This window comes from Rutilus rutilus (genome assembly GCF_951802725.1).
Source record: "Rutilus rutilus genome assembly, chromosome: 15".
In the NCBI taxonomy this organism is placed as follows: domain Eukaryota; kingdom Metazoa; phylum Chordata; class Actinopteri; order Cypriniformes; family Leuciscidae; genus Rutilus; species Rutilus rutilus.
Genome location: NC_140220.1, coordinates 7881701 through 7905191, shown reverse-complemented (window position 1 = coordinate 7905191; position 23491 = coordinate 7881701). Strand labels below are relative to the sequence as shown.

The 23491-nt window shown below is 36.5% G+C and overlaps 1 protein-coding gene across 2 annotated transcripts in view; it reads left to right on the top strand.

Annotated features, from left to right (window-relative positions):
* Positions 1 to 23491, top strand: part of cep85l (centrosomal protein 85L) — a 66058-nt gene that overhangs the window by 3571 nt on the left and 38996 nt on the right. The window contains exons 1-2 of one of the 2 annotated variants that reach the window (XM_084433025.1): positions 1743 to 2101; positions 5563 to 5721. In XM_084433025.1, coding sequence (XP_084289151.1) covers positions 2053 to 2101; positions 5563 to 5721 — 208 coding nt within the window. In that variant the 5' untranslated portion in view covers positions 1743 to 2052. Of the gene's footprint in view, positions 1 to 1742; positions 2102 to 5562; positions 5722 to 23491 lie in introns of those variants that run through there. The other variant, XM_084433026.1, reaches the window with a different exon arrangement.

Here is a 23491-nt window from a genome sequence, read left to right as displayed (position 1 = left end):
TTATCGTTTTATCTTTTATATATTATCACAGGCTTATTATATATTATATAGATACAATAAAAACGTATAAAACAAGGATTTGCACCTAAAAGAAACTTTTTTTTTTAGGGGGGGTCAGTCAAGCTATAATTTGTTGTATTTGAAACCTATTAGAATTGTTAGTCTTGTCAGAATGGGGTAATTGCAGTTGAATGCATGTTCTTAATTGTGATATTATGGGCAATTGAACCAGCATAATACACTTATTATACAGTCTGGTTTCCTCTCGCCTCAAGTTTTCTATCTGTTGATACTAGACCCAATCAGGCAGACGACTGGCTTCCCTGTCTGTCGTGTGCAGTTTGATACGTTGTGAAGAAATGTTATGCGTACGTTTTTTGACTTTCTCTCAAATTATAGTTATTGCATATCATGGTGTTGAGGTACTGTGACGTAAATATTGCAGTTGTTTCCGCAGTAATCGTCCTGATAATTGTAGATGTTATGCCATGTGTTATGCAATACAGATGTTGTGAAAAATTATCATCAATCCTTATGTTTTGTACATTTGTGTATTGTGCAAGAGACTCTTGTAAACTGAAGTTCTCTGTGTAATGAGCAGGGCAAATAGACATGAAGGCTACAAAGGAATGCCCCATTTGGGCAGCTTGGACAATTACCCTAGTCTGTCAAACAGGTGTGGAGTGGAAACAGCCTCAAACACCCTTAAATATAAATAGGCCTGCTGTGTTTCTCTGTGAAAGAATGTGCCATCTGAATGAGGCTGAGTGTATTTGTTGATTTAAACCACAATTCATTTTATCCACTCAAGACCTGCCTAACAAAACACTAGTATACAGAGAGCATTTTACTATATATATATATATAAAAAAACCGTAATACTTAAGAGATCTGTTTGAGAGTATTAATTTATGAAAATAGACTTTTGAAATAACATTAATATTGTATATGCTTACATTTATATCATCCCCATTCATTGGAGAGCGGCTTGTTGTCTCTGTTTACTCCGGTACTATTTCTTTTTAAGTCAGTTTAACATATAATAGCATACCTAAAGTCTTAAAAAGCTGCCTTTAAAAGCCTTTTGTAGAATTTTAAGTCAAATTTAAACTGTAGGCCTAAAACAATTCAGGAAACTGCAATAAATAAATAAATAAAGTTATTATATATATATATATATATATTAGTATATTAACTAATTTCCCTATGTGGAGAAAGAGAGTTTCTTGTGGTAAAATTCTATTTTACAGTGTCCTTGTTACATGTTACATAATAACTATAAATTATGCAACTAAACCTAACCCTTACTCATAGTAAGTACATGTAGCCTAGTTAATTATTATTACTCAGTACATAAATGTATAATTAACACCGACACCTTAAAATAAGTTGTAACTCTTTTTTTGTATTAAAAATGGTTGTGAAATAATGCTTTAACAAAAATGTTTGACACAAATGCTTTTCCTTTTGCTTTTATTTATCTCAAAATATAGTTTGTTTTTCCCAGGATGGCCATTTAGTGTAAAATAAAATAAAAATATTTTTTTTGTTATGTTTTATGAGTCGTGACGTGTTGATAAAATAGCAATTAATTAATTTTCAGCCTTACTTCAGAGACATTCATGCTCATTTAAGAGCTAAGACCTGTGTGTGACAACTAGCCCCGGGCTCTTTCTACACTGCTCTGAATGCGGTGGGAGGAGCCAGTGTCGCTGGAACTGTGATTGCGTTTGTGCGCGCGCGGGTCTCTGGAGGAGCTGAGCCAGTGAGATCACATCCTCGCGATGCAGCTGCCAGCGAGTCAGAAAGAGAATGCCAGTTTATAGCTGAACTACGGCTCAAATCTGCGACATACGCATACCCTTTCGGAACTATTGTAGCGACATATAAACGCGTTGATTTTAGATTATATACGTAGCCAGGTTCTTCCAGTCTTTCGGGACTATGGAATGCGGTTTCACTTAAATACCTCCTCCCTCCCTCCTGTTCTTGGTGGGCTCGCGCATTTTGTCACGGCTCGTTGTTGGATCTATCGGTGTGAAACCGAACGCAATGTGGGCCAGAAACGATTTTGAGGACGGATTCGACACTTACAAGATAGGTAAGAGCCTACCGCTCGTGTAATGACACTGTAAGCCAGATATTATGTTAATAAGAACAGCCATGTTTGATCTTCACACTGGCGCGTGTAACGGCTCGTGTATTGTTGTTCCGCGCGCTCAGGCTGTGATGTATTAGATATGTGATGTTCCGTTATGAGCGTTGTGATGTTGACCATCACTCGTGTCACCTTCAGGCGGTCTTTGTTTGGGTCAAGGGACAGATATGGACACACAAGGGTCCCTAACAGAGGGGTCTCTTTAATATATGCAGTGCCGTTGCACACATGTCCTTTATTTGAGCTTGTGTGTGTATAGGCTATATTTGTATGGTAACACTTTAGTTTAGGGTCTAATTCTCACTATTTAGTAACGTTAGTTGCGTATTAGCATGCATATTACTAGGATATTGGCTGTTTATTAGGCTAGTACTTATAAAGCACATATTAATATCTTATTCTACATGACCATATTCTACATCCCTTTAATCCTACCCAATATCTTCCTTACTAATACGCAGTAATTAGGAGTTTTTTTAGGCAAAAGTCATAGTTAAAAGTTATAGTTAATAGTGAAATGTTGTGAAGAAATGTTTTTCCTTAAAATAAAAATAATTGATATAAAACACTATCTAATAGTTTATTTTGTTGTTATTCTAAAGTAAAGTATTACATTTTACATAGTTTTATGCTTGTAGCTACTTTTAATGTTAGATTTAGGCCTAAATAAAACAGATTTGTGTTTTTTTACTGTTATAAACTGTCAATGTTTTAAATTATTGCATTAATTTACTTAATACATTTTTTTCCCACTCAAATATTGAAATTGCTTTCATGTGTCTTATGCAAATTGCTCAGTGGTGAAAGTAAAATACACATTCAGTGTTAGGATATTTAGTACGCTAGTTTGTGCTTTTACACTTTGTGTGTTTAAAGTTGTCTAAATATTGAACAGTGATGCAACAGATTCTAACTAGTCTCTCTGCCAGTATGTTTAATAATTCATATCATGTTGCATAACTGTTGGTGGTCTTGAAGAACGGCTGGTGCCCCGTCAACAACAAGCCCTATGTTTACCCGGGATATTTACTCATCTGATACTCAGTCACGATGGCTAATGTGGATCACTTTCATATGAACTGGTTATGAACTTGAGGTTTTTCCACCCAGGAATTATGGAGACCTATTTTTGGTTCTGGTGATTTCAGCTGGGTCTTGGCCTCCTGTTGGCCTTGAACACTTAGGTTTAAGATTCATAAAGCATCTGAAGTATGTTTTGTTTTTCTTTCTTAGCTGCTATATCAGGAAAATTGCTCCAAGTTTGTGATTTTTCTAAGATGTATGGCACAATAAAACTGCATGTGTCAGGAGTTGTTGATTTTGCTGATAGTAGGCCTACCTGTGATGAAAAGGATGGTGTTGTGTTTTTTTCTTTACAGTTTTTAATAATGTAGTAATCTACTCCATAATAATTTTTCATAAAAATGTTGTACTATGAATCAGTCATTTTTGTTCTCTTTGGAAGCAAATCAGCATGTTTGTTCAGAGATGTTGGCAAAAGAGATTTCATATTCCATTTTTTTCCTGGCAGGCGTTACGGAGGACAGCCTAAATGGTGGTGTCTAAACGGATTAGCCTACACTTCAGAATAGATTAGGCTAGCAGATATTGGGGACAAGTCCTCTAGCGCAAGACTGACCATTTGGTTCACTGAACTTCACCTTGTTTTAGTGGTTTAGTACTTTTGGCCCAGATAAAAACTGTTCAAAAGTTTGGGGTCGGTAAGATTTTATGTTTTTTATTTTATTTTTAGAAGTATTTTATGCTCACCATCGCTGCATTTATTTGGGAAAAAAAGGTGGTAAAACTCTAATATTGTGAAATAGTATAAATATTTAAAAGAACTGTTTTCTATTTGAATATATTTTAAAATGTAATTTATTCCTGTGATGTCACAGCTGAATCTCCAGCATCATTACTCCAGTCTTCAGTGTCACATGATCCTTCAGAAATCATTCTAATATGCTGATTTGCTACTCAAGAAAACAGCTTAATATTTTTGTTGCAACTGTTATAATTTTTTTTTTCTTTAGGATTCTTTAATGAGTAGAAAGTAAAAAAACAGCATTTATTTGAAGTATAAATCATTTGTAACATTATAAATATATTTACTGTCACTTTTGATCAATTTAATGTGTACTTGGCTTGCTGAATAAAAGTATTAATTTATTAAAAGAAAACTTGCTGACACCAAACTTTTGAGTGATAGTGTACATATCAAATGAACAAAACAATAAATATTTCTAATAGAATTAATAATTTGAAGACAACAAAACTGTTCTGTGTCAATTCTTTTTGCTACATTTTTGAGTAAATAGAACTGATTCTAAATGAGCACTGGTTCTTTATTCCTAACTAGGGCTGCACATTGAATCGTTTATTGAATATCGCATTGATTTCGTGATGTGCGCATCCACGATAGTCAAATCGCAGGATGTGTGATGTCAAGTATAGGGATCGTAGTTGATATACGTGATCCGTTTCGGACCAGGCACATGATTTCCGGATTAATTGCAAAGTTTAACCATCATAGAGTCATGATGGAGTGTCAGTTTAAACATTCAAGCAATTTTAAACCATTTAATGCAAGTAGACGCATGTTTTGAGATTTTAAGGAAAGAGAACCCAATTCGGAACTCTTGCGCTGTTTCATCACAGTCATAATGCGAACACCGAATTCCGTTCTCTTTGCTTGAACGGACACATACACCCAAAATTATGTCAAACTGCCCGTCTCGGAAAGTATCCTCGTAAACGCAGTGGCTTATGGCTCATGTGAATGTAAACAATTGAGAAAGAAAATGGACGCGTATCATTATATTGGATCTGTGCATTAGCTCTAAGTGAGAAAATCACTTTTGTAGCTTTAACAAATATTAATTAGGCTTTATTTAATTTATACAGTGAAGATTATGCAGTGTCATTTTGCATTTGATTATTCAATTTTTGTACCTAACAGTTTAGACTTGGCTGAAAAAATATTGTATTTATGATGTAATTCGTTTATTCTATGCAGATTCACTCCCCTACAGGCTACAAAATCACCCCAATCATTCTAGAATGATTCATTCTTTCCAAATAGAGCTATTCATATGGTGAAACTGTTTTCATATCGCAATATATATATCGTTGGAAAACAAAAGCTCGCATTGTCAGTTTTTCTGTCAGTTCTCCTAACCCTATCCATGATCACATTTAGCTCATTTTCACTGAAGTAATGGTGTTTGTAATGGCGATCCACTTCCTTGTCGTTATTGAATGCTCACTTGACTTAACTAAAAGTCTTTCATTGTGAATAGACAGTTAAATGGTGGAACAGTTTGAAATCATGTGTTTGTTGGACATGACATCCTTCTGTTTGTCTCCTCCTCTTCCATGGTAACCCTGTTCTGTTTGTTTCCTAGGTTCGAGCACGTCCTCTCCTGGATGGGTCCCAGGCTGCGACTCAGCATGGCAAGCTTCCTCTTCCGCCACTGGCATTAGCAGCCGCGGGCGACGTCACAGCGCTGCCTCGGACAGTGGCGATACCGGCATTGGAACCTCGTGTTCTGACAGCGTAGAAGGTACGAAATATATATGGCACAGCTTACTTTCGAACAAACCATGGGTGGCTTGGCTGACTAGCCTAAATCTGTTTTGTGAGGGGGGAAACGTATTATTGATCGGCTGTTGTAGTTCACGGCTGGTTTTTGCAGTCAGACTTTTTCTAGCAAGCTCATTACAAAATCAGCCCGAAGTCATGACCCATGTCCTTATGCATCGCTTTAGTCAGACAAAAACTTAGGATCTTTGAACATCAGCTCCAGTTTCGCCAATGACCAACAAATACAGAGATTTTAATGCTTTAGCGAGGGAAAGCTAGGGCTGTTTTTTGTCTGCCTCTTTGATTTTTAAGAAGTTATCCTGAGCGAGCAACGTTTTGTAAAAGCCTCTAGAAATGGGTCACGCTTCAATGTCTCTTAAATGTATGTAGGCCAATGTGTGCAGTGGCTTACGGGTAGAGATTATAAGATGATGAGTAATGTGAAATAGTCGAGTTTTCTCTTTTGCATCCAAACACTCCAAATCACATGTATATTTATTGGTGCCTCAAGCTGATCCTTCACATTGAGCCAAACTTTTTTTTTATTTAACATGTTAGACAACATAGGAATTATATGGCCAACAACATACAATTTGAATCTAGACCAAGAGTTTAGTGCCTGTTAAGGATGCCTGCATTGGAATGATGGGAAAAAAAAGGTGAGAACAATTATACTCCGTCAGTCAGTAAGATTTTTTAAATGTTTTTGAAAGAAGTCTCTTATGCTCAACAAGGCTGCATTTGTTTGGTCAAATATATATATATGTTTATTTTTATTTTTATTTTTATTAAATGTATGTTAAAATAAAAATGGCAAAGCTGAATTTTCAGCAGCCATTTATCCAGTCTTGATCCTTCCGAAATCATTCCAATATGCTAATTTGGTGAAACATTTAAACATTCTTTGATGAATATAAAGTTTAAAAGAACAGCATTCATTTAAAAATAGTAAAAATAGTAATGTTTTATAGCAATGTAAAAGTTATTACTGTCACTTTTGATTAATTGAATGCATCATTGCTGAATAAAAGTATTCATTTCTTTAAAATCTTACTAATCGCAAACTTTTGGATGGTAATGTCTGCTTGTGCAAGTAAATGAAGAGGCCTTTTTGGCATGTATTTAGTGATTTTATCTTTGCAAAGACAAATGTGAGTAGAAATTAAGTTGACTTGGATTTCTCACTTGTTATGTTCAAATTCTCCAGTTGAAATTAGTCTTAATGTTATACTAGTCTTAGTGTAGGTAAAGCATTGAAAGATTTTAGCCACAATCTTATCATCTAAGATCAAATTTGCAGGTTACATTTGGTAAATGTAGGGTTTTCAAGGTTGTGGAGAAGGTTTTAGTTACAATAGTGATTGTCAAAACAGTCACGACTCACGGCAGATGCACTTCGTCTTTTTTCTTCCATGGGATTTCTGATATGGTCATACATATTTTAGTGTAAATAACTACCTACAACTTAGCAGCTATAATCACCCACAAGGCAGCTCAGTCAAAAAAAGTAGCACTTTACTCTTCATGCATTATGCAGGGGATTTCAATGGAAGGCAGTTCTTTTACAATTAAGTTTAAAAGAAACCCATGCAATACATTTACAAATACAAATTGAATGGCACTTAAATTTAGTGGCACTAATGAGCATTATTTACTAGATGTTGGTGGTCCGTATCCAGACTCTCAATGTCAGTAGAGTTCCTGTGTCTCATCTGGTAGAGCATAATGCTAGCAGTGCCAAGGTGATGGGTGCAATTACAACGCACAATGTATAAATAATGTTAAATATTAAACGATAATAATGATAAATTAATAATACTAGAATAGCACTACGTTTTTTACAAGTTCAGATGCAGTTGTAGGGTGTTCTATATGGTTGCTAACTATAAAGATAACTATATTAGCGTCCACAGCAGCAGACGATATCGTTGTTTATTTTAAGCACGTGATTGTCTGTCACTTTAAATGCGAAAGGTCGTTACAGCAGGCTGAATTCTGATTGGCTGTCAATGTTTTTATCATTCGTCAGCTGGATAAAATCGTTCTGAAAGTGATTCCAACGATACAGTTTCTCTGTGCCATTATCGTTATAGCTGTTGTGTGAAGTGTGAACTCAGCTGTTCTTTAATATTGAGAACAATTGTTAGAACTATATCTTTATTGCTATCGTCCTTGGTGTGAACGTGGTATGAACAGGCCTTTTAGTTTAGGGTGTTCTGGGTGGTTGCTAGGGTGTTGCTAGGTGGTCAGAACAGCCCACCCCCAAGTCTCTATGATTTTGTGGTTGCTGGATACATTTTGTGCTCCCTCCTTCAATGTAAATCTATGGGGGTTTTTTCTCCCCTGATTTGTCATCATAATTGATGCCTAGGGCTATGATGTATTTATCCAGTGGTATATCATGTCTTTTTCAGTGTGAGCTCCCAGCTGGAGGCGTACCATCCTGCCCTATATTTTCATGCAATGCCCATCTTGGTTATTATCTCACGGTACTTCCTGTCCCACTGCTGTCTAAAGGGAGCTGACAGTTGCCTGGCTCAGTGCCCCAGGAAGACGGGCCGTCCTGCCGTCAGTCTGACCGTGGTCATGCTCGTATTGATCACAACTCCCTGCTTAAATTGATCTCTTTATCATTAGTGCAGTAAATACGCCTCCGCTCAGGGCTCAAATCAAGGTCAAGCACAGAGTCACTGGCTGTTCATACATTCTGTTCTGTTCTGTTGGGTTGTGAATTTTGGCTTTTGCGAAAACTTGTGACTTCATTTAAATGCCCCAAGTGGTACTGGTGCAAGAGTCCAAACACGCTTGTTTCAGTCAAGAATGATCTCAGGGCTTTGTCTCGGTGCCGATTTAGATGCACGCAGCCAGTATGAGTTGGCTCCAGAAGTAGGGCAGATCTGCCATGGAAACATCTGTAATAATCACTGTGTAGGATGAGAGCCGTGATATCACCACATGGTAGAGAAAATAACTATGACCTCCCCTGCACTGCTAGACATGATGACTAAATCTATGTAGAACTTCAGTGTCAAAGCTGAATATTAATGCTTGTCATTGTCAATATTGAAGTTTCTGTGGCGTGTTTGTTTTTTTAAATACTTTGGCTACTTTAATGATGTTTTCAGTAATTATAATTATATTAAGCAGATGGATATAATTTAGCAGATGGATATAATTTAACGGATGGATATACTATTGCAAAAATAATGGTTCTCATAAAGGTTTTCTAAACACTCTAACATCTGCCATTGACGGTGTCGACTCAAAGTTGGTGTGTTGGTCTTGTCAGGATGCTCAAAAAAAAAGAACAACGTGTTTACTCATTTTTGGGGGAATCATCCTAAACATTAAGCTGGGATGGATTTGAGATTCACTTTGTTTAAATCTGGCCTTGTTGTGCTGTGCTCAAGGATGGTTTTATGCTGGCCTGAAGTCCCTTTCTCCCAAATCTTTCCTTCATTTAGAATTCTAATGCAGACTGATTGTCTGTAATCTACATGAAAAAGGGATAAACTATTCTGGAAGCCTCTTGTTTTCAACGTGCAATTGGCTTATTAGGCTACATTTTCACTCTATAAAACACTGAAACAGTCTGAAACATTCAGCCGTAATGGACAGACAGCAGCACCCTATAATTTAATAGCTACTGTCTCAAGATTTAAGTGTTTCAGTGTTTCCTAGTCTTTTCTGAATCTTTAGAAATACGTTTAGATTCAGAATCTGTTATTTTGTTTTATTTACTGTATATACATAATGTATATGTGGCCACATGTTTATATATATACATACACAGTATATGCATCACCTAAATATTAAAAATACAGTTAATCACAAGTGTCTCCCCTGGTAATGTTTGGGAATCACTGATCTAGTTTCTCTTTTTTTAATGCTATTGCTAATTGCTAGTCAAAGGTGCTTTTTCTGTGTTTTTATGGTGTGGGTTTGCTCTCCTCATGTGGATTTCATAATTAGCAGACGACCTCATTACGGTGCTGCATATCTGTGAGCCTGGGGACATGTCCTGCATTTAGGACACCCTGTCATATTGTACTCAGTCACTTTTGAGCACATGTGACCTCAGATGCATAGAGACAGATGCATAGTCACCATGCCTCAAGCCAACTTAAACACGCTTAATAAGACTTATGGATTCAATGCATTAGATACAATTTATAAGGAAATTTGGTTATCCTGATTGGTGAATTGGCCTGTAATGCTGAAAAACATTTGGTACCATATAGGGCTGCAACAAACGATTATTTTGATAATCGGTTAATCTAACGATTATTAGAACGATTAATCGACTAATCATCGATTATTTCACAGACTAATCAGTAAGTTTGGAACGATTATTCAGCTTTTTCAATTAGTTAAAACACTGAGTTATACATATTCTAACTATAATATAAAAAAGAAAATCACTTCAGCTTTTGAAATGGTTGTTTTAATGAACTTTGAGCCAACTAAACAGGTCATTCTCTTTAAGTTTTCAGATTTCTGTCCAACTCAAATCACACAAATGCTCTCTAAGCATTGTTTAAATATTCTGTTCTCTTTCAATAGAAAAAAATAAACAAAAATTAATCAGCTGCATTACAGACAAACTTAATCTGCAAACAATTATTATAAGAATAAAATCAAATAAAAATTGACATGACAATTGAGCTGACAGAGACATTCTCATTCACCTTTTAATTTACAGTATGAAAAAGTAACTGACATGATATTCTTCATAACATCTCCTTTTGTAAGTCTTCATGAATATGGAACAAAATACAGGCAAGTGATAAGACTCTAATACCTAATAGTGTTACAATAATAAAAACAGCCCTGACTCCTAAGCTCGATCAAGCTTTATTCTATGCAAAAATAAATCATCACATTACTGTAAATATATTATTATTGTTAATATTATTAGTTGTTGTCCCGTGAAAAGCAAGTTCCGCCTTGCATGTATTGCACACGACAGCATTCTTGGTTTGAAGTTTTGTGAAACTTTCACACACCTTGCTAGTTCGGATTCGTTTGCACTCCGTCATAATTCGCGCTGTTTTCATCTACCGCAATAGCATTTGTAACGGCTGCAATACACTCTAGCGCTACAGCGCCGTAGCGGTCAAATCGCGATATTGCAGGCCCTTACATTAGGTCACGTGAGATCAAACGACTACTCGACAACAGGATATTTTGTCGACAATTTTTTATTGTCGACTAATCGTTTCAGCCCTAGTACCATATAAATTATTGGTGAAAGTTAGTGATTAGTGTTAGGGATGCACCGAAATGAAAATTCTTGGCCGAAACCGAAAACCGAAAAAGAGGAAACCAAGGCCGAAAACCGAAACACCGAAAGAAATTATGCCAATTATTGTTAGTACCATTGCATTTATGGCTATGACTGTGTACTAAGTTTACTAAAATCAAGGCATTGCAATTGCATAAATTAATATTAAAGTTTCAAAGAATAAATCCATTAAAATTTTATGCAAATATTTATTTAGCATTTGCAAAGTATAAAATTAAATGTTTAACTTGACCCCACTCATGTGTACATTAAATAATAATGTAAAAGCCTACTGGCCTGGAGAAAGGTTTAAAAATGAAATGTTCTCTCATAAAAACAAAGTGCATTTAGGTCAATACTGCCATAGCCCAAAATAATATCTGCAGTTATATGCTCATGGACGTGAGTTGCAAAAACCATAAACAGCTCAGGTAAACCTCTGAGAAATGACGGCTGCTCTGCACACACACGCAAAGGTCTCTCGCTCCCTCTCTCTGCCGCGCGCGCTACGTATGCGCGCTCATGCTCGCTCGCGATTCCGGGAGATTTAAACTAATTTGCGGGCATTAGGGAGCCGGTATCAATACGCGGGAGACTCCCGGAACTTCCGGAAGACTTGGGATGTCTGTGTTTTGAAAATCGCTGTCCGTGGGTCACTCTTAGATATATTTAAATACGTCCACACCGCAGATATGTAATGTTGCTTCAGACAAGCACGTGCAGGTCGCGGTGTCTGCTGTTTGCGTCATCACAACATTTCGGCCGTATTGTTTCGGTGATAAAAGTCTTTCGGCCGAAAACCGAAAATGCACTTTTGGGCCATTTTCGCCCGAAAATTTTCGGTGGCCGAATATTCGGTGCATCCCTAATTAGTGTATCTGTCTACAAACATATCGAAAGTAATTTTGTAGATCTAATAAAATAATTGTAACCGGTCTGAGTGAAGTTGTTAAGTCTTGAGGTTGCTCAACAGTTATCATTTGTGATCTTACCCTTTGGCCCTCTGAAGGTCTCATGACAGAGTAAGTTTTCCTTGTAAGACGTCTTCACTAGTCTATAGTGTCAGGCTTTCCTGTGACACATGTTTAACCTTGAGAATCGTGCCAGAGATGTGTCCTCTTGAAGATTAATTTACCTACTTTCATCCACCTTGAGAATCAGAATTCCCTCTCTCCAAATGAGCTGCCGGTGGATGACCTAAAACAAGGCACAGGAAATTCCTTTTGTCTTGAACCAGGACGCCTCATGACCTGAGTCACTAATTATACCTTATTATGGGCAGCGGCTTCATAATTACTCCTGGGGGGTTGATGGCTCCTATCGGAAGCTTCATTCTTGTTTCAACAACTCTTGCATGGGATTAATGATAAGGTAATGACAAGCTGGACTTAACTAGACCAGAATCACATTTATTGCCCCACTTGCCATACTTCCGATCTGTCTGAGAAATGATTATTTGTCAGTAATCGGATGAAAGTCTTCTGTCCTGGGTCCTTAACATATTTGTCCTTGAATGTTTGCCAGGCACTCCTGGCACATGCATTTCCATGGAGCACTTACGCAATGTAGTTTAGGACGGTAGGTGTCATCTTTCCGTGTGAGGATCAGCTGTGTCGAAAGGAAACCCGAATCGCATGACTTATCAGCCAAGAATAAACACAGAGGTGCCCTAAGACTAGCTGGAAAGGATGCCTTGGATGCCACTGAAGCATCCAGAAATACACAAGGAGCAATCTCAACAAAGTGACGTGCATTCCAGTGTATTTGTGATCGCTGTGAGTTTGCATTGTTTTTAAGAATGTCTGTCTATCTATCCATCTATCTCACTTTGCTGCTGTGTAAGTGGCCATTAGTCCACAGCAACGTGAAGAGCGAAACTTTTATTCAAATTCTATATAGCCTAAAAAATGTGCAAAGAGTTAGGGTTAGGTTAGGTTAGGTTAGATGTCACTCATCTCAGTTCATCGCGATCTCACAAACTTCCATTATAATCAAGTTGTCTACACTGCACATTGAATCTCTTATTTAATCTTCTTATTTACATCTTGTCTACACTTTTTGTTATAATGAGAGGATTCGCAAGCACACGGAGTTCAGCACTGGACAAAAACTCCTGCGTTTTAAGCGATGATTGGATTATGATTAACTTAAACACCTCTGATTGGCCAATGGATTCAAGAAATCAACAGATATGTCTGTGATTAGCTACATTGCTCAACGCTGTAAAACACGTTGTAAATTGCTGTGGTGGGCACCAGGAACAATCGTGTCAAAACTCAATAAACGTCATGTTTTTAGATGTAGCTCTATTACATTTATAGTTTCAGCATAGCAAAGATGCATTATGTGTTTCATAAAAATGATTTATTCTTTTTTTATAGCAATCTTTATGTAAAATAAAGTTGGAAAATAGATATATATTATTATTCAGTATTATTAGTATGTGCCAAATCAAATGCGTGTGTGAAGTAGAGGTGGGAATCTTCAGTCATCTCACGATCCGATCCGATTCCGATTCTGGGAGTCACGATCCGATTCCAGAACGATATCTACCTTTATCTAGCCCCCCCCCCCCCCCCCCCCCCCCCCCCCCATTAATTCATTAGTTTACATAAGTAATTAAGTAGTCTATTTTTTTATAATTACAAATAAAATAAATAAAACATTAAAACAGTTTAAGAATTTTAAACTAATATAACTTCAAACCATATAAATAGCAAATAATAAAGAGAAGCATAGAAACAAATGACAAAGAAACAGAAGAGTGCTTTCAGTATTTAAGATTATCTGAACATTTTCCATTCAAGAACTGTGAGTGATTTATTTTCATCATACTTTTGTTTTTTACTTTGACATCTTATTAGACTGAGATATCTTAGATATCTATTTAGCTGCATTCACGCTCGGATCTCTTTTTAAATACAAGTAGTAATGTGGTTTGTCCTCACCGTTTAATCCCTTAACTTGCTGTGTTTACGTTCATTTTGCACAAGTATATTAAACCACTTACACGGAGTCGCACAGCCGCATGCGCGAGCAGTCAACACAAACAAAGCGCGCATCAGCATTTGAAACTGAAAGCAGCCTTCTGTTAGCGAGGTTCATATTTTAAATATATAAGTCCACTGCACTCCAAACCACATAAACGATGACTTCGTAGAGCATTTTTAAGGAGAATATCGACGTGCGAGACAGCACACTTCAAGTGTAACATCAAACAGAGCGCGTGCGCGTCTCTCACAGCGCATCCTGTACAATGAAGCCTGTGAATGTCCTTTTAATTCGTTTCAACCTTTCCGAACTTTATTAAATATTATTTTACTGAAGGTACGTGTGTGGGGAATTGTTGGCAAGCAGAAGACGGGTGTTTCTAAAGCAAACTCTGCGTCATCGCACATCTGGTTATAAACTAAGCTCAGAATCGATTCTGAAATTCTCAGAATCGATCCAGAATCGTTGGAGAGAGAATCGCGATGCATCGATGGATCGATTTTTTCTCCCACCACTAGTGTGAAGCGGAGCCTGCAAAGGAGTGTGAAGCATTCAGCTTTGGGACCATCCCTAGTAATATGGTTACTTTATTGTCGGTTTTCACATGGGTCTCGGTTTGTCTGTGGTTGGTTGGAGATGTGATTGTACATCGTATTTACGTTGACAGTTGGTCATTTTTGACAAATTAATGATCTTTATCAGTTTCAAAAACTGGTAAACGATCTTACATTTGCCATTTTAAGTTGCTAGTCTGTTTAAAAAAATATTATCAATCCATTGGTATTAACCAAATCTCTCTCTTCAAATCTGTCTGATCTTCTCCGAACATCCTAGTCCCAAGGGAATTCCAGGTCAAAATGTTACTCTCTATTAGATTTGGGCTAGATTAGCTCCTGGCATTGTCTGATTAGCCAGTTGGGATTAGCGCTTGACAGAGTTGGGTAATGCAGTTAGGATGATTAAGGGGGGTATTGTTTGCTCATGGCCTTCTGCGCCTTATACCCCATACATAGCCCCACCCCGAATCATTTTTACATGCCAGCTGCTCCGAACTCATCGCTCTAATGATGGCTCAGACCCTGAATGAGGAATGAGTTTGACACAACACTAAATTAACATTCTCTTCTTAGTTTACATGAGAGCCAAAACCATTTTGCTCAAGTAACTGCTAGATTTTTGGGCGTTTGTAAATGTATGAGGTATTTCCAACCATGAATATCTAATGAGGTATATGGTAGACTTTATTAAATTTGTTAATTGCTTATATCAGCTGATGCATGCAAGACGAATTTGTTCATTTGCCTTGCAGATATGCATTGGGTGTGCATTGCTTCATGGCAGTTAGCCTAATAGCACATCCTCCAAAGCCAAAAACAATCACTTTTTATATCAGTAACAGTCCAGCCAAATACTGCTACTAAAGACAGCCTTTCGCTAAGAGTCCTCACCCTCTTTAAATATATAAGCTTTGTAAGGATTGTACTTCTCAGCTTTGGCTAGCCATTCTTTGAATAGCTTGGACTTCTTTGAGTAGTCCTGGTAAGATGTTTTTTTGTTTTGTTTTGTTTTTTGGAAGTTTCATACTGGATAGCACTTGGCCTCACATAGCCAGACCTCTAAATACACAATATAAGGTTTGGTCCTTATGATGTATACTATGCTATTATGATGTATACTTACAATTGTAATGTACAATTAATTATTTCAATCATATATAAAATCGAGGCAATCGTTATTCGTTACTGTCTTTGTTGTGTGTACAGTCGCTGAGCTTTAGGAAGCCTCCGGAGCTGAAATTCAGATATGGTAATGGGCATTTCATTTCCAACACGCGCTGTAAGTGGTTGACCAATCACAACAGACTGGGCCATCTGACCAATCAGAGAAGAGTAGGCTCTCAGAAAGAAGGGGTTTAGAGAGACCGAATCTTCAAACAAATCGTTTCAGACTCTTTGAGAAATTATTTGATGTGCAATGTATATTATGAGAAAATTAAAGTGTTTTTTGACCTTGGATGAATGTAAACCTGTTGTAGGAGACCTCCAAAACAAAACTAGGAACCTTTAAAATAGTATAATGGGGCACTTTAAGGAAAAACTGACTGATTACTGATGACTATTATTGATAATTAATACTCACTCAAGGTAGTAATGTGGCCATGATGTGAAATGTCTTTTTAAGAAGTACAATGTCTGTACAATTTTTACAGGGCTTCCTTATGACCAACAAGCTGACCAGGCCTAATTGTTCAGACAGCACGCAGACTAATTGATTTTCAGGATATGTAATTTTGCACAACTTGTGCCCCATTGAAACATGAGTCATATCACCAACCATATAGAAAATAGAATGAAATCCACTGATGCTTTGCAAAAGAGATAATCCTCTTACCCGAGTTAGTAATGTGGCCATGATGTGAAATGTCTTTTTAAGAAGTACAATGTCTGGAGTAATGCCTAACAACCGTGTTTTTTTTTTTGTTTTTTTTGTTTTAAGAAAGCTTGCAGATTGTTTAACTTTTGTTGAACTATTGGGCTACCTGATTTCCAGTATTTGTTCTCTGGTGTCTGCTTTGAGACAGCTGGCATGTTCATTTACTCATCGGACATATTGTGTTGTAAAAGCTCAATGGTGTTGAAAAGCCTGCTAGTGCAGGGTCGTCCAGAAATAACGCACCGTTTCACCCTTTGGCAGAGGTGTAAGGATTTTCTGTGCATGTGAACACCAACTTAATCAATTCTGAATTAAGGGTCAAGCTGAGCGTTGATTAAATCTCACCCAAATAGGGTTTTCTATCACAACTCCATAACTTGAAGAACCAGTTTGTGCAGTATGTGGACAGTTAATCAGACGCCTCATTTTTTTATGGATGAGAGCAGTGTGAAAGGTTGGAAGTATGTCTGTGTGAGGCTGTCTAATTACAGTTGGAGTGCAGCCACACTCGCACTTGGAAGCTTCTGCCCTGCCCTTTTTAATTAATAATCTCTCTGGGTTATAACCGCACAACCATGACGGACTAACTCACGTTTTTTCTGTGTTGAAAACAGATCTGTATAGTATCCAGCATATCTTGATCGTATTATGGAGGACAAGGGAAAGTAAGGATTTCCATCTGAAAATAAGTTTGACTAGTTTTGTTATTATAAGCCAAAAAAAACTGTATTAGGAATCACATGGTGCTGGAAAATGGCTAAAGGATGAGTTGGCAAAAATGCTACATCAACGGCATTCACATCTATTTAGTCTCGTAATAGTTGTATTTCTAAGTGATTTGGGATATTCAATGAGGATTTTTGTATGTCTGAGACCAAATCTTGCTGATAATGTTGTTTAATAGACAAATGATGCGGCTTTGAAGCCTCCAAGCTCCCCATGTTGGTGACCTACATTCTCTGCCATAGTTATAAGCCAGTATTGACTGTTCCATTGGTTTCAGTTCATTGTTGAGTTATCTGGTAAACAGGAAGCTATGTAAGATCGTGACGATATCACATGGACACATCATTCACTTTTCTGGCTGTCTACACTGCACAATGAATCTCTTATTTACATCATGTTCGCACTGTTAGTTAAGATAAAAGCATTTGTGAGAGTGCAGAAATCAAGTTGCAATGACAAGATCACTGCATTCATGCGCTAAACAGTCATGTCTGTCATCGGCTAATGCTTATCGCTGCAACCTTTCGTAATGCAACGGGAGTAGATCTAAATGTAATGCTATAATCATCAACACTTTTCACGATTAGGCTAGTTCATCTCGACAGCTGTAATAGTAAAAACGTTGTAAAAGATTTCAAGAGTTACACGTGTAATACTTTTTTCATATGCAAATATGTTAACCAATCACAGCAGTGGCCGTTTACTTTGAAGTCTAAATTATGACTTAAGTTTTTATGTAAAAATCTGACTAACATTATAAGTGCAACTCAGGAAATATTATTAAAAAAATGCAGTTCATGACCCCTTCAATTCAATTCTCAATGAATATTTTGCCATAATAGGTGACTACAATTAATCGCCAGATTCCCAGTAGCTCTGTGATGTGTTTTTATTGTTGTTCTTCATTATTACTGGTTAAAATGATTCATCAGTATTTTGCCATCAATATTGTTTGACTAGATGAAGTTTAACTCTAAATTCATCCCTTTTACACCATCAAATTAGTGCTTTGGTAACAAATTCACCCTCCTCAGCAATATATTTTAAGAAATGTACTGTCAGTCCAAATATTTTTAATTGTTGGTCTGCGCAAGTGAATGTTCTGGGCTTTTGTGTTGTGCGTTTTTAGGAAAGACACATCAAGTAAAAAATGTATTAGAATTTTTACAGGGCTTCCTTCTGACCATCAAGCTGACTGATTGTAAAAGACATCACGCAGACTAATTGATTTTCAGGATATGTAGTTTTGCACATAATCATGGATGTGAAAGCAAGACTTTTGTTTACTTGTGCCGCATTTAAGCATGAGTCATATCACCACCCATATAGAAAATAGAATGAAATCCACTGATGCTTTGCAAATGAGATAATCCCTCTTGCCTTAGAGGAACCAGATAAGAGCTTTCAGTCCTTCAAACACTGCAAGATGTAGTCCTGTGCAAAACCTCCCCGCTGAGACCGAGTAATTTCTCTAATTATGGACTAACGGCCATGCTGACAAAAGTAGGTTAGCACCTCTTGTTGAATATAGTGTTTTATAACTGTAGAACATGCAGTTTTTGACTTGATACACCATCATGGAATGATCATCAGTGCATTTTATCAGGGTAACTTCACCCATATTCACAATCATATGCAGCTTCACCTGTACTTTCAAAGGCCACACATACAGAACGATTCATGTTAAATTCACTGTATCTGGTGCTCCACCACAGGAAGGAAACTATTTGGACTTAAGTGACTCTTTCAGTTTCCACATATCCGGAACGAAGCTTCTCTTGACTTTTCCATAGTGGAATTTGTTGAAAAGGGAAAGATCAGGTCTCAGTTATTTTATATAATGTGTGTTTTGCTGATTTTTTGTGTAATCACATTTCACACTACTAAACTCAGCATTTGTAGTTGTAGCACAGCGCAAATGTAGCATTTGTAGTTGCTGTAGCTCAAGTGTGCTAGATATAGTAGACAGCTGGTTGTGTCGTCAACATAGTTTCACTTAGAAATGACAAAATACGTTTCTGCTCAATACACTACCGTTCAAAAGTTTGGGGTCGGTAAGATCTATTTTAATGCTTTTAAAGTATAAACAGTAATATTACAGTATTAAAATGACTGTTTTCTATTTTAAAATGTAATTTATTCTTATGATGGCGAAGCTGAATTTTCACCATCATTACTCCAGTCTTCTGTGTCACATGATGACATTCAGAAATCATTCTAATATGACGATTTGCGGCTCAAGAAATATTTCTTATTATTTTCAATATTGAAAACAGTTGTGCTGCTAATATTTGTTTTGGAAGCTGTGATAAAAAAAATTCATGATTCATCAACGAATGGAAAATCTTTTGTAACATATTAAAAGTCTTTATCGTCACTTTTGATCAATTTATTGCACCCTTGGTGAATAAAGTTTCCTAAAACAATACAAATCTTACTGACCCCAAACTGTTGAATGTTGTAAGTGTATATATTTGTAAAATATCTGAAAATAGCTTTGTTAGTTTGTAAAAATTGTAAATTTAATTCATGAAAGACTTTAAATGTAGAAAAGGAGAGCGGCTTCTCTTGTAATGAATGAGGTCACCGGCTAATCCTCTCTCATCTCAACTCCAGACTGGTTTATTCTCTCTATTTATCCTATTTTACCATTTTATCCCAAACTGTTCCATATGTTTTTTTGGCACAGCTGAGCCATAAAGGGACCTTGTACATAGAACTTCCTTTATATTGACCTCCTTTCATCTGTTTGGGAATCGCATGTTAGCCATTACGGCTGTGATGATGGCCCTTTTGTGGTAAATGTGAAATGTGCATTAGGTCTCTGTTATTGTGGCCCCTGAGGGCTGGGACGTCTGTCATCAGGCACCAGCTGCGGTGCGTTTGAGGATGAGGTCTGGAGAGATGTTTGTGTGAAAACTGTCACAAAGAACTGTGTGATAATTCTCTTTAATTTCAGCTCTAGCCAATGAAACCCGGACAATTTGCAGCACAAAAGTACACGACCCAACGTCAAAGACATATCTTGACATTCAGAGAAAATAAATTCACATTTGCTTTTGTTAGTTCCTGGGATCCTTGTAAGATCGCTCTTCCGTGATTTGCAACGTTTTTCATGTGAAGGTCAAAGCGGCGCATGATGCTTGTGTTGAAGCCCTGACATTCTGAAAGGTCCTTATATTTTCTCTTTTTATCAGTTTATCTTAAGTTTTGTTGTTTTTATTTTTTTATTTTGTGTATGGTTCCGTTGAACTGATTTAAGGGTATTTGTAGAAATATCGTCATGTTTTCTTTTTAAAAGCTACTATTGTTTAACTAAACTATAAAGGTGCACTTTTAACACTGTTATCCTGCTGTTGGCATATTTATATCCAGACATTATATTAATCATTATTTATTAAAAAAGTATATATATTATGACTTTTTATTAATTTAAAAGTATATTATTATTAAAAAAAAATCAGAAAAATAACTATATATATATATATACACGTATCATTTATTTATTGTTATTTTTCTGGAAAAAATTATAATTACTTTTAAATGAATAAAAAGTCGTAATATATATATATATATATATACTTTTTAAATAAATAATTATTAATATAATGTCTAATATATATGTAGTTTTTTTATTTAATGTCTTTTTATTTAAATATATTCATCAATAATTTAGCTTGAGGTGGCACAATGAAAAGCCATACTTGTCTTATTTTGATTGCCTGTCTTGTCCTGACATCTTCTTCACCCTGTATAAAAAGGGCTGTGCCAGTCGCATGGCCTCAAACTCGTGAATGAAACGGGACACGCTGTGCAAGGAGAGAGGGAATGAACGAACATGTATGATGAATGAGAAACCGCCATGTGCTAGTACTGTATTACATACTTTATCTCACAGGAAGGAGGTAAACTAATCACACAGGAGCAGGAGGCAGCCCAGCTAGACATGTGTCTACTGGATATGGATATAGATCAATATGAATGCAGCCATAATGCTGCCTTTGCTCTAAAACAAGCTGCTGATGGAAGGATGTGAAAAACCACACAGGAAAGGATTGCATAATTTATGCAATTGATGAGAGGAGGAGATTGATCGGTTTAACGGATGTAAATGGAGGACCAGAGATAATACAGAGCGTGTATGATGAACAGGAGCTGTAGTCATTCATGTTGTTTTATGATATATGTTAAGACATGTGATCCTTCAACCTCTACTGGTAATACTTGAAGTTAGTAAGTATGATGCACTATTACGGGGCTCCACAGTTTAGGAGAATGTGTGTGAATAAAAAGTAGGTCCCTACGCCCAATCTTATTATTATTAATATTATTATTGAGTTTAAGGTTATAAATGATAGTATTAAGGTTAGTCTTAAATAGCTTAAGTGGTATATCAAAAGACTTAATTATCATTCATTTTGGGTACAGAAAATAGGAATTGCGATATGGTTTAATGTGATTAATAAATTAAAAGCGATAGTTCATCCAAAAATCAACATGCTGTCATAATTTCCTCACCCTCAAGTTGTTCCAAACCTGTATGCAATTCTTTCTTCTGCTGAACACAAAAGAAGATATTTTGAAGAATATTGGTAACCAAACCAGGGGGAAAAAATACTATGGAAGTCATCAACTGTTTGGTTACCAACGATACTGTTGATGAATTATGACAATGTTTGCTTTATGGTGTTTATATTGTAATGTGTTTTAGATGGTTATAAGAGTGCTTTTTATTTATTTATCTCCCTCATATGTTTGAATGAGCAGCTGGAAGTAGGAAAGTCATTTCAAAATAAGAGTCCCTGTGCATTTCGGGCCTGTTTATTATTAAAAGTCCTGTGTTTTGCAGAACAAAATTAAATTACTATTGTTGTAGTTTTTTTACACAAACTGTATCTGGCATTTAATTCAATGTTCAAATATAAATAATTCCATAATTATTAAATAAACTAAGTTTGAAGCTGATATATATATAAAAATCTTGTGTACTTTTTGTATTTAAATAAATTAAATAATTTTGCTTGTAAATGTCTCATCAATTTATTAAGGAAAAACGAATTATTTGATACATTTTCATTGCGCCCCTGAAGTTCTAAAGTTTTGCAAATCAGGAGCCCATGTGCTCCTTGGGAAAAAAGTATTCGTCAAGCCCTGTATTACAGTAGTTTGTGACTTTGCACATTCGGCATTTCTTTTCATAACGAGATCAAGCCGCATGTTAGCATTCCAGGTTCCCTCGAGTACGCACAAATACATGCACACGACACCTTGTAATGGCTCAGCATTTCTATTCCCCGAGCTGATAATTAGCTTCACCAGTTTGAAAACACACTTCGCGTCATCTCGGCCCTCATTAAACTCTGCTGAGGCTTGTGTTTTTTTCAGCTTAGCACTCCTGGTCCACCCCGGCTGACACTCATTGTGACCATCCTTACTATGTATTGCATTAATTCTAATGGCTGGAGGAGATTACACAGTGCCATCTGTCTGTCTGGTTACCATCAGCAATGTTATCAAGCTAGTATACAGCCTTTGGTCTCCATTTACTTTTAGTGTATGAAAGAAGAGCAAATGTGTTTGCAGTGTGAATGTTTTGTGTTCCGTGAAAGAAAGAAAATCGTACATAAACATGAGGGAGAGTATATGATGACAGAATTTTCCTATTTAGATGATCTAGCACTTTAAATCGAATACAGATTCCAGAATTGGAGGGGTTTATATCAGTAATTGGCTGTCTAGAGCAGTTAAGCTCATATGACACGTAGCGCCATTGCTGCAGTGTGCCGCTCATGTTTCTGGAGGCTTGGCCGTGACCTCCTCTCGGAGCCGTTACATCAACTCCTCTTGTGTCACTGTGGAATTCTGAGCAGCTGGTGATGCAACAGCGAGACGGAAATACTGACTGCTGACAGAACTGGCACGTCAGGAAGAGTTTTCTAGAGCCTTGGCTGAGGAAGGACATCTCCTATGAGTTTCCAAACACAGACATTAGTCCTATCTATCTATCTATCTATCTATCTATCTATCTATCTATCTATCTATCTATCTATCTATCTATCTATCTATCTATCTATCTATCTATCTATCTATCTATCTATCTAATCTATCTTATCTTTCTTATTTATCTATCTATCTATCTATCTTATATATCCTATCTATCTATATATCTATCCTATCTATCTATCTATCTATCTATCTATCTATCTATCTATCTTATCTATCTTATCTTTCTTATTTATCTATCTATCTATCTATCTTATATATCCTATCTATCTATATATCTATCTATCTATCTATCTATCTATCTTATCTTTCT